At 36.9% G+C, this 13,361-nt stretch overlaps 1 protein-coding gene across 1 annotated transcript in view; it reads left to right on the top strand.

The window, feature by feature from the left end:
- The window catches only part of MCF2L2 (MCF.2 cell line derived transforming sequence-like 2), a 190,589-nt gene that overhangs the window by 20,789 nt on the left and 156,439 nt on the right, over positions 1 to 13,361 (top strand). Inside the window, exon 2 of the mRNA XM_039850564.1 lies at positions 6,059 to 6,142. Coding sequence (XP_039706498.1) covers positions 6,059 to 6,142 — 84 coding nt within the window. The remainder of the gene's footprint in view (positions 1 to 6,058; positions 6,143 to 13,361) is intronic.

The raw sequence follows: 13,361 nt of genomic DNA, 5'->3' as shown, positions 1-13,361 counted from the left end.
ATGTCATCTCCAGCTTTGTTGCTAAGGAAACTCTCTGCAAAGAAACTTCCACCTCTGCATTAGTGCTTGTCTCATACAGGGATACAATGTGAAATGTCAGAGCAGAAATTAAGAAGCTTTAAAAAGTATATATCAACATTGTCTATAATGGACAAAAAGGGAGAAAAGAGATTTGGATATGTATTCAAAACCAGAAATGCTTATGCCTAGTTAATATTTAATCAGTTCTCAAAGCAATTTTAAGTAGGCCTTTGCAGAGCCTGGGTCAAGAGTACAAATGGAGGCCCACATGCCACAGTTAAATAAAATATTCTACCTTGACAAACATACTCTCATAAGAACAAAATTAAAATATGTAAAATTATAGTTTTTATATGACTAAAAATCAGAAAATAGCAAAGATGACTAAATTAAATTACTGCTTGTGTCTGACTGTTGTGTTAATTAGCTAGTGAAATGGATGAGTAATAAAGATATCCTTAATCCACATATCATTAATTAACCCATAAAATATTTTTTTCTTGTCTTCATCTCAGGAAAAGCAAATTGTTATAATTGAGATTTTCACATAATTTGAGCTCTCGGGAGCAGTGATCTGAAGTAAATGTGATCTAAGTAAAATGTGATCGTGTTCAAGGAGTTCAAAATTTGAATGTTTGCATAATGAATTGGAAGAGAAAAAAGTAAGAACACTGATGCTTAGTAGTACTGGACATGATATTGTGTCTGGACATGGTCATTATATAAGAATCTACAGCATTTGTGCCATGTGAGAGGAAGGATTTGACAAGTTAATTAATTTGTTTTTTCTTTTAACTAAGCACTTCCACTGCTTGAATCTTCACCGCTCAAATCCTCCCAGGACTCAGAAGCAGTGTTTGTCCCTGAAACCACCAGTGGCACAGCCCATAAACCATCCTAGCATTTGGATACAGTCACCTTTCCTTTTGAGGACATAGACCAAGAGATGTCAAGAAGTATTCCCCTGGGGACCCAGTGGTGTTAAGAGAGTGGATGTTTAGAACTATAGTGTGCCTTGCTAGCACTGAGGCCTGGATCATGACTGATAGAGGCACTCATGTAGTCTTTAACTCAAAAATTTATGGGAAGGAGGGTTGTGATATGTGGAGTTCTCACAAGTGTGGAGTTAGGGACAAAGGTCACAAGAAAACTTCCTGGGGTGATGGAAATGTTCCATATTTTGATTTGTTAGATGGTTATATCAGTGTATATAGTTGTCGAAATTCATCAAACTGTACACATAATATTTGTGCATTGAACTGCATGTAAATTGTATATCAATAAAGTCCTGTTAGCGTAAAAAAATAAAGGCTACCAGAGCATACTTTTCTCTATGTAAGTTATAGGGTGTAACCACAGTATGAGCCCATCACTCTAACGTAAGTAACTATTTCATGTGTTCTTTTTTCGTATGCCTGCACACATATGCACAAATACACCACACGCTTTCTTCTTTCTTTTTTTACCTGGCCACGATCATACCATACATAAGATTTTTATGTCCTTGATATTATATCTTAAATCTTTCTCTGTAGACATAGTCTTCATAATTATGCAGATGGTCCTTGACTAATGATGGTTTGATTTAATGGTTCTTTGATTTTAAGATAGTCATTTTATGAAGCCAGCATTACTCTGATACCAAAATTAGATAAAGACATTACAAAAAAAGAAAATTACAGGCCAATATCCTTGATGAACATAGATGCAAAAATTCTCAACAAAATATTAGCAAACCAGATTCAACAACACATTAAAAAGATTATACACCATGACCAAGTGGGATTCATCCCAGGGATGCAAGGATGGTTCGACATCTGTAAATCAATTAATGCACTATATCACATTAACAAAATAAAGGATAAAAATCATATGATCATCTCAATAGGTGCAGAAAAAGCATTTCAAAAAATTCAACATCCTTTTATGATAAAATTCTTAACAAAGTGGATATAGAAGAAACATATTTCAACATAATAAAGGCCATATGTGACAAACCCACTGATCATGTCATACTCAATAGTGAAAAGCTGAAAGCCTTTCCTCTAAGATCAGGAACAAGACAAGGATGTCCAAATCACCACTTCTATTCAAATCCTAGCCACAGTAATTAGACAAGACAAAGAAATAAAAGGCATCCAAACTGGAAAGTAAGTAATACAACTGATTATTTGCAGATGACATGATACTCTATATAGAAAGCCTTAAAGGCGGAGGGGAGGGAAAAAAAGAAAGCCTTAAAGACACCACCAAAATCTACTAGAACTAATAAATGACTTCAGTAATGTTGCAGGATACAGAATCAATAAACAGAAACCTGTTGCATTTCTATACACCAATAATGAAGGAATAAAGAAAACAATCCCATTTATAGTTGCATCAAAAAAGTATAAAATACCTATGAATAAATTTAATCGAAGATGTGAAAGACCTGTGCTCTGAAAACTATAAGACATTGAAGAATATACAAATAAGGTATATGGAAGCGTATATATCGTTTATGGTTTGGAAGGATTAATATTATTAAAATGTCCTTACTGCCTAAAGTAATAGGCAGATTCAGTGCAATCCTCATTAAAATACCAAAGACACTTCTCAGAACTAGAACAACTAATCCTAAAATGTATATAGAACCACAAAAGACCCTGAATAGCTAAAGAATTCTTGAGAAAGAACAAAGTGAGAGATAGCACACTCCCAGATTTCAAACTCTACTACAAAGCTACAGTAATCAAAACAGTAAGGTACAGGTATAAAAACAGACACATAGATCCATGGAACAGAATAAAGAGCCCAGAAATAAACCCATGCCTATATAGTCAGTTTATCTATGACAAAATAGGCAAGAATATACAATAGGGTTAAGACAGTCTCTTTAGTAAGTGGCGTTGGCAGACTGGACAGATACATGTAAAAAATGAAATTGGACTAGTTTCTTATACCATACACAAAAATAAACTCAACATGGATTAAAGACTTAAATGTTAGACCCGAAACCATAAAACTCCTAGAAGAAAACATAAGCAGTAAACTCTTTGACATCACTCTTAGCAATATCTTTTTTGATTTATCTCCTCGAGCAAGGGAAACAAAAGAAAAAAATAAACAAACAGGACTACATCAAACTAAAAAGTTTGCACAGCATGGGAAACCATCAACAAAATGAAATGACAACTTACTGAATAGAAGAAGATATTTGTAAATTATACATCCAATAAAGGATTAGTATCCAAAATATATAAAGAACTCATACTACTTAACACCAAAAAAACCCAAACAATCTAATTAAAAATGAGCAGAGGACCTGAATAGATATTTCTCCCAGACATGAAAAGATGTTCAACGTCACTAATCATCAGGGAGTTGCAAATCAAAACCACAATGAGCTATCAGAATGTATCTATCAGAATGGCTATCATCAATAAATCAACAAATAACAAATGTTGGCAAGGATGTGGAGAAAAGGGAACTCTTGTGTACTGTTGATGGGATTGTAAATTGGTGCAGCCACTATGGAAAACAGTATGGAGATTCCTCAAAAATTAAAAATACAGCTGCCACATTATCTAGCAATTCCACTTCTTGGTGTTTATCAGAAGAAAATAAAAACACTAATTTGAAAAGATATATACACCCCCATGTTCATTGCAGCCAAGATATGGAAGCAACCTAGATGTCCATCAACAGATGAATGGATAAATAAAATGTGGTATACACATATACAATAGAATATTATTCAGCAATAAAAAAGAATGAAATCTTGCCATTTGTGACAACATAGATGGACCTAGAGGGTATCATGTGAAGTCAGATAAAGAAAGACATATGTATGAACTCACTTATATGTGGAATCTACAAAAAACAAATGAATAAACAAAACAAAACAAAAACAGACTCATAAGTATAGAGAACAAGCTGATGGTTGCCAAACCGGGATGGGGATGGGCTTAAGGCGAAAAATGAGATGGGTATGTATAGCATAGGGAATAGAGTCAATAATATTGCAGTAACCTTGTACAATGACAGATGGTTACTAGACAGCATAATGATCATTTATTAGGTATATTAATGTTGAATAACTGTTGTATACCTGAAACTAATATCATAGTGTATATTAACTATATTTTAATAAAACAAAATAAAATTTAAAAAATGAGATGACGCACGGGATGGTTGGCTTACTCCTGTTGTCCCTTTCACATCTTACATCTTTAATTTAAAATGTTTAATTTAAAGCACACCTCAAATATTGAGGTATAGTAATGATAAATTGCATCTTATAATCTCTTTTTCTCTGGAGTCATTGTCTCTTAAATGTACTCCCTCAGGCATGAAAATATAATAATCCAGCTCTGTTTTTGAATATGCTGCTTTCCCAGACCACTGGGAGATTGTATTATGAAAAACTCTTCAGTTTTATAACTCTTTTTTCTGCTTAAATTCTCTATGCTGTTATCCAATTGTAATTTACATATTATTATGGAAAATTTGAAATATATGTAAAAGAATTGTATAATGAACCCTAATGGACCCATCGACCAGCTTCAAGTATTATCCACATTTTCTCAATCTGGATTCATCTCCCCTTCTCCCTGTACATTTTTGGCAGGGAGGACTGCTGGAATCTTTTTAAACAGATCTCATACTTCTTAAAATTTTACTGTTAAATACTTTGTGTATCTCAGAGAGAAGGCCTTCCCTTTTTATAAAGTATAACAACAGTACCATCATTGCACCCATAAAATTAATAGCAATGCGGGAGTTCTTTGAATTTTTAGGAGCTCCAGCCTGAGTTTACTCCCTTTCTTCCAGGGGAGGAAAAAAAAAGGTAGAATCACCAAGAAGGGTTTTAAGGGTTAAGTTGTCACTTGCCCAATCCTTTATATAACTTTCAGAAAATAAATATGGGAAAGACCTGTCCAGAAAAATGGATATAACCAGCATTTACTAAGCACCTACTGTGTACATCTCCATATGCATCATCTCTTTTAACCTTCTCACCAAAGCTGAGAAGCTTAGCAAATACAACCTCTGATTGGTCTACATTAGAGTGTCATGACATTATCCTGACTTCATGCTGAATTAATAGGCAGTTCCTACTTAGCATCAGTGTACAGACTCGTTGATCTGTGCCTTAATCTACCAGATGTTTAACTATAGAAATAATAACCAGTTCATTCTTTGAGATTCCCTGAGTGAATGAGGATAATAGTATCTTAGGCAGAGAGAGCATGAAAATGTCTTTCTCTTCCCAGCCCAGGCTAAGGCATTCCACTTAGTCTTCCCCTCTCTCCAATCCCCCTTCCCTGTACGGGTAGAGTGCAAATCATAGGGCTTATAAATCACTTGTTAGGGTCAGAGGACATTTGTAGATTTGTGCTTGAAAGATTTGAATTTTTGCCTTGGATACCTATAACCATTTATTTAGTAAGTGGCATCTTTAAATAGCAAAATAAAGAATTGCCTCCTTAAACATACTTGGCAGTGGGAAGAGGCCCCTTAAAGTATTCTGGAGGAAAAAAAAAATAGGTGAATAAGGAGGGAGACAAAAGGAAGGAAGTGAGAGAGAGAGGGAAACGAAAATCAAAGAACCTTCATAAATCCAGATTGATTTTATGATCCAGCTTGAGATGAACTTATGTGGTAACTTACGTAGTTTGTGTTTTAAATGTCCCGCAGACCCAAAAGTGTAAGCAGAAACCTTAATACCTGCTTTGGCAATGAGACCGTCCCAGACAGTTTACTGTGAAGCTATAGAAGCTTAAACTTTAGGGGCCTCTCCTTGCATTAACCCCACCCAAAAGCTTGGTAGAAGTTCTAGAAATGTGTCCCTGTTCTCATGTATATAAGCTTCAAACCACTGAAAATCCAGATCCATGCATGTATCTCAGGAATAGAGTTCTCAAGAGAGTAATGTGTCTATAACCATATCTTGATAAGTCGCACATTTTCCTAATAGTAGAGCTTTCCTTTCTTCCTTTCAATTTTTCTTTGTAATTTGCAAGGTTCTAACCTAATTTGTATTTCATTTGCACAGATGAAATTATGCAGCAGGAAATCAGGCCCTTGTTGGCAGTGGATATAATTGAACAACTTCACAGGCAATTTGCCATTCTTTCAGGTAAGGGGCAAATTCATTTGCATTTCTAGATTTTGTTGTGGGGTCCAGCTGGGAGAGTCCAGCCTCCTGAATCTTGGTGAACATTATACTCAAGACTCAGTCACCCCTTAAGCCTCACCTAGGACTAAAATGAACTGGGGACTATTCAGCTGAAAGGGGGTGGGATCTCATAGATGGCATTCTGTTTGCTGTTGGGTGCAAATTGTTGTTTCTCAAAGGAGTACATTTCTTCAAGGTTATGAAAGAACAGAACCGAAAAAATTTTTAGGAATTAAAAATAAATAACTAGTGACATCAGCTGACACCATGATGTTCTTCTAATGTTCTTGTTAGTTGTTCTGCTAAGATCTAACCTTTAGAGAGTCTTGGTTTTAAGGGTAAATGAACATTACTGAGGTTATTTGTTCTCTGAGAAATTTGTCTTTTATTCTTCCTTTTTAAGGACCTAATTATAACGACATTGTTTTGCATTAGGCATTTGATTGGGAATAAAGAGAGGCTAATACTAATAAAATGCTAGAAATTTTCTGAGCCTGGGCACAACCTTGAAAAGTTGTCATTACTAGACTACTATTATTCATTTAGAGAAGGGTGACATGACTTTAATTACTGAAACTAGAGGTATGTACCAAATCCTAAATTATAGTTAGCTTAAGCTTGGAAGCATGGGATAGTGAGATTAGATGTTTTTAGCACACATCACAGAGGAATAAGGTGACAAGTCACTCTGTATCTTTTATATCTCTTCTGAAAAATGCAACAAAGCCATCTTAGTTACATCACAGAGAGAATATGTAGTTGGTGTGGATTATTTTACTCTACGACATGAGATGTAAAAAAAGTCACATTTCCTTTCTTTCCCTAAATCTTATTTAATTTGCTCTAAACTCCTTATTCTACTGAGTTTAAGGGAAATTTAATCTTTGTTATTTGCATACCTCTCCCATCCCAGAGTTGTGTTCTAAGTGGTGACATCTTACACAATCCAGAACATCTGAGAAATTCTCTGGATTCACCACATTAGTCACTGCTCGTATAGTCACTGAAAGCTCTGTAAGTACGAAGTCCCCATTTTTCTTATTTCTGCCTGCATTGCCAGTGCTTGGAACAGAGCCCGAAACATAATAGGTGCTGAGTTTTAAATTGCTCAAGTCTTCCTGGTCTGTCCTGTGAGGCCAGTGGATGCCTTGCTCCCCGAATCCTCCGTCTAGATACCACAGCGTTGGCTCTGGCAGGAGCGTCCCACCAACCTCTTAAAGGTGTAGTCTCAGAGCTTCTCACAGCAAACCTATGATTATCCAAAATGAAAAGCAGGATGGGGACTCTCTCTGGGTTTCTGGCAACTGCTGCTGTGGCCCTGCACCATGGAAGGCCCTAAGGCCGACATGCACCATGTCTGGAATGGATGATGGGTTGGGGCAAGGTGGATTCCTACAGCTTTATACCAAAACTCTAATGCCTCGGTATATTAGTATATAATTACACAATGAGTATATAATGAATATATAATTTATCTCTTTGTTGGAGTTCTCTACATTTCCCAAAAGTTTATCAAGCATCTTTATAACCACTGTCTTAAACTCTGCATCTGTTAGATTACTTGACTCCATTATATCTGGATCTCTGTTTTGTTCTGTCACATGGTTTCTACTTCTTTGTCTTCCCATTTTGGCTGCCTTTCCGTGTCTGTTTCTATGTAATAAGCAAAGCTCCTAAGTCTCCCAGTCTTATTAGTGTGGATTTGTGAAGTGGGTGTCCAGTGGCACAGTCCTGAGAGGGGTTCAGCTGCAGGCCAAATTTAGCCCAATTCTCTACCCCTCCGGGGCCACCTGTCAAGATTCAGCAAGTCATCCACAGATGCTGTGCTTATAGTTGCCTCAAAAGGCCACACCAGAAACTGAGGCCAGCTGGCTCCAGTGTGAGTCTAGGCACACTGCTCAGCAAGGAGCACCTGACTCACTGAGAATATACCTGGATGTGGCTTGGGTGGGGCCACAAGTTGGGGGAGGCAGAGTTTCAGAGAATCATCTGGGCGGAGCGACCTCTGTGACCCGGTTTGATGACGTCACAGCTATGGCAGGGCTGTGTCTGGTGCACTGGTAGTGGGGAGGGCTCAACAGGGAACAATGGATTCCGCCGGCACTTCTGTACCGAGCGAGTCTTGCTTAGGCCTTCACTCCGACAATATCTCCCTGTAAGTCCCTGGTGCCCCCTACATGCAGCCGAACAGGCACTGGTGCTCAAAGCGAGCAGGTCCGTCACTACCAAAATCCACTCGCAGACATGCCCCTTTAAGAGGCTTCTGCTGCTGCCGCTGCCGCAGCCTCTGTCTCACTCAGCCCGCTCAGGACCGGGCAGCCCTGCGTCCTACCTCCATCCTACCTTCTGCTGTTACAGAGTGATTTCTTGGATTTCTGCATAGTTGTATGGCTTATTCATCTAGATCCCAGGTGATTTTTCCTTGCTGCTGCTCCTTGTTTCCTTCACAACTTTGATTTGGTCACCGGAGGGATGAACAGAGCATCTATCATATATGAAATTTTTTTTTCTCTTCCTCTCTTTCTTTATTTTTTTAATAGTCATTCTCCTCTTTTGAATCACAGTCTGGATGCCTCTCCCCCATCCCTGCCTTTAATCGTCTTAGAAATAATTAATAATGAAGGCATAGAATACTCTTAGTTTTGTAGAGTCCCTAACATTTCGCCCATATGCAAGTGGAGCCCAGGGTTGGCAGTGGTGGAGTTCCCTAAGGCAAGTGGAGAGTTCTCACCAAGGAAGTGAGTGGAGTCAAAACACATATCTCAATCAGAGATGGAGATAGTAACAAGGGAAATAAAAACCAATGCAAGAAGATCTAGAGCAGTGCTATTTAATAGAAATATAAAGTGACCTATATATGTACTTTTAAATTTTGTAGTAACCATATTAAAAAAAGCAGAAAGGAACACATGAAGTTAATTTTAATAATATGTTTTATTTAACCCACTATATCTAAAATATTATTCAACCTGTCATCAATATTCAAAATTATTGATGAGCTACTTTACATTTTGTTTTGGAAATTTAGTTTGTATTTTACACTTACAGCACATCTCAATTTGGACTGGTCACATTTCAAATGCTCAACAGCCACATGTGTCTCGTGGCTATTGTGTTGGGCAGTGCAGGCTGCAGAAATGGTTCTCAATGGACCAAATGCCTCCTCGATATACCAAATGATTTGTATTGCCCCTTGCCATCTTGAAATAAAATTTATAGATATTGTAACCTGTAACAAATAGACTTTGAAGTGTATAGTGACTCAAACAAACACAATAGAAATTTAGATCTTATTCTTGGATCAGTCCAGCACGGATGTTTCTGGTCAGCAGATGACTCTTCTTCATGTGAAGATTTACTAATGGAGGGTCCTTTCACTTCGTGGCTCTTATTACTTATTATCCATTTTGTGGCCTTCTCATTATCTGCATCCAGAAAGCAGACAAGGAAATAGAATATGCTTCTTCTTTAAAGCCTCAGTTCAGCAACAGCACAGATTACGTTCCATTGACTTGAACTTGGCTCGGTTATATGGATGCACTTAACAGCAAGGGAAGCTGGGAAATGTAGTCAGCTGTGTGTCCACAGAGGGTGAACATTCACCCCCATACTTACTCATATACTTAAAAATTTTTTTTTAATGAAATGTAAGGGAGAACTGTAATGTAAAGGAGAAATAAAAGGAAAGTAAGCATAATGAAATAATATGTATTTCAATATGTATTTCTAGCTACACCAGAAAAAATAATGAAATCGTCAGGTGCTTCCCCATGTGTGTGACAGGTGCAAATGTGAGGGTGGTGTTATGAGTTATCAGACACCCTGAGTGGCCTTACCATAGAGATTTTCTAAAATAGTAAGCGATTGTTGATAAAGTTCTGAACAAAGGAAAGTATTATCTTCCCTTAGTTTATAGGGTACTTGCGTTCCTGGAAAATTCAGTATCTATTAAAACTGTTTAAAAATACTTTATGATTTGTGACAACATGGGTGGACCCTGGGGGCATTATGCTAGGTGAAATAAGTCGGAGAAAAACACTTTATGATATCTCATAGGTGAACTCTGAAAAAAAAAGAGAGCTCATAGAAACAGATTTGATGGTTGCCAGAAGTGGGGGTGGAGGTGGGAGAAATGGGTGACGGTGATCAAAAGGTACAAACTTTAAGTTATAAGGTAAGTAAGTTCTAGGGATGTAATGTACAGCATGGTGACTGTAGTTAATACTGTATTTTATATTTGAAAATTGCTAAGAGAATAAATCTTAAAAGTTCTCACCACAAGAAAAAAAGTTTGTAAGTGTATGAGGCAATGCATGTTAACTGAACATTGTGGTGATTGTTTCGCAATATATATACATATATCAAATTATGGTGTTGTACACCTAAAGCTAATACAATGTCATATATCAATTATATCTCAATAAAACTGGAAAAATATTTTTAAAACTTGGTGATTATGTGTAAAACAGAGTTAGAGTCTAGAATCAGATCAAAATAGATGGATTTTTCACTTATATTGCATTTCTGGTAGGATATATGAAAATCACATAGGATGTATGACAATTCTTGATTATACAGGACAGATTGTTTACTATCCCAGTCCCCGAGATTTCCAAAGTGTCTGCCGGGGTGTGTGGCTGGCATTTATCCAGCTAAAATCAGTTCTTTTGGGGAAAGAGAAAAGGAAAATAGATACTAGAAGGCAAATGGCTGTAACTGCCTCATTCTCTTTCCTGTTGTTGGTCTTCACCATCTTCCTATAGGATTTCACAGCATTCCAAATTCTCTATATGATGAATTCTTCATGTCATTTAATGAACAGATAAAAATTATACTAGGAGGAATGAAGTTTATTTAGGTAATCATTTTACTTAGTTCCAGTAGTTTGGTTTTATCTTCCTTGAATGAGGCTTCTTTGGCCCTTTCTTCCTTTTGCATTTCCATGTTTCTTCACAAGGTGGCACTGAATATCTTGTGGGTTGGCAACGTCTGTCCCGAGGCTCAGTTTTGTTTCTTTGGTGCTTCCGCCTCTTAAGACTAATGTTCAACAGCAGGTGGTGTCCCAAATTAGCCTTGGGGCAGGGAAGGGTAGGGCCTCTCTAGTGTTGAGTATGAATATTAACCAAGATACAAGAAAACTCCACCTACCTTTCTCCATTTAGGTGTGACTAGCTTTAATTTATAATTAACGATAAAAGGTAAAATAATTAAATCGTGTAATCATATCATAACGAATATTTCAGGGTGTTTTGGTTCCTTGAAATGTTTTAGCTATTCTCTTGGCAAATATTGGTGATGCAACTAATACAGCGTTTTAATGCATCTAAATTTAGTCTTACTAGAGATGCAGATTCTCTTAATTTGGGTTTCTCTGGAACTTCCTTACGGTTGTGAAACTGCAAAGAGGAAGAATATTAGGTAAAAGCTGAATGTATCTGATCTAAATGGTTTCAGTCAACATAAAGAGGTAGCTCAGTCTCCTTGTCAAAGCTTGGTATTTTTTTTAAACTTTCAGCATACAGGATTAGTAAAGAGAAACTTCCTGGAGAATGACTAGTCATCCGGACAAATCTCACACAGTTTCATACCTTCCTGACTTGTCTTTGAGAACCAAATATTTGCATTAACAATACTCACAAAAGACTTACCAAAATGCTGACTTACTCTTTACATGTACAAATAGTCATGTTTGTTCAATAGCACATTCTTTCCCTTGAAACAAATTTATATGGAAAGTTAGAATGTGAGCAGAAGATGCTTATCAGACATGCACTAAAAATGGCAGAATGGGTTGGATGATCTTGATGGTGATATCATCAGATAGACTGCCTGCCTTTGCTTCTCTTTTCTGTAATTTCTTCATAGATCCCACACCCATATTTATCACACAGTCCTTACTAACCACACCCTACACTGATACCTCTTTTGTTAGATATGTGAAATACATGCAATCATTTGTAGCAATTGGCTTTACTTGGTAGTCATCATTCCTCTTAGCATGGTTCTCCTCCACAGGCATCACCTGGAAGGTGCTTGCAGCGTATCAGTTCATATACCATTGTCTAGGGCACAGGTTCCCCAATGGCTTCAGTTCTCGGTGCCTCAGTACCTCAGTAATTTTTTCATAGCCCTTCTTGGCCAGAATCAATACCTAATGGTTAAAACATCTTAATAAATCTATAAATCCTAACAATTGAATAGCCATTTGAAAAAATAAATACACATAAGTTGAAAGAAAAACTAATATTCAAATCTCACTCTTTTTTTAAAAAGTTTGTTTGTTTGTTTATTATGATGACATTGGTTAACGAAATCCAGTAAGTTTCAAGTGTACAATTCAACAGTAAGTCATATATATTTTGCGTTGTATGTTTACCGCCCATAGTTAGATTTCTTTCTGTCATCACATATTTGACCCCTTCTACCCCGTCAACCTCCCCCCTACCTACTACCCTCTGGTAACCACTAGTCTGTTGTCCATGTCCATGAGTCTCTGTTTGTTTTTCCTGTTTGTTTGTTGCTTTTAGGTTTATATCCAACATATAAGTGACATCATATGGTTTTCAACTTTTTCCGTTTGGCTGATTTCGCTTAGCATGATTATCTCAGGGTACATCCATGTTGTCGCAGATGGCAGTTTTTCATCTCTTCATCATCTATTGTAGGATGCACTTCGGTTAAATTTCACTCTTAGATAACTACAATTATCACAAACCTTAGAATCAGACTAGATGTCACCAACCTCAATTCCTGTTCTACACTGATTTTCATACTACCCTTGCTTTTATTTGAGCAGCCACCAAAAACCCACCTTTACAAAGACACAATGCTATTCTAAAGAATATAGTGCATTAATGCTGAAAGTGTGAACTACCTCAAGCTAGTCGCATGCATGGTGTCTAACAGATGCCAACTATTGCTGTTTTCCTCAAAAATTTAAAATATTCAAGATACTTCTGTGAGTTCACTGTGGTTTTCTGAGTAGCTGACACACAGTTTGGGAACTGTGGGGATAGAACTTAGTCATGTGGCTACATCTAACAAGGAGGTTGGGAAATAGAATCGATTTAATTTAATCTGGTGGTCTCTGTTCCAATGAATTAAATATTTAAATATTAATTTTACATTTTTACTCACTGGAATGTCTTATATTTCTGCATATAAGTTATTGAAGAGCAGC

This window comes from Pteropus medius, unplaced genomic scaffold (assembly GCF_902729225.1).
Source record: "Pteropus medius unplaced genomic scaffold, Ma_sr-lr_union100, whole genome shotgun sequence".
Taxonomy (NCBI): Eukaryota; Metazoa; Chordata; class Mammalia; order Chiroptera; family Pteropodidae; genus Pteropus; species Pteropus medius.
This window is presented reverse-complemented; position numbering and strand designations above follow the sequence as displayed.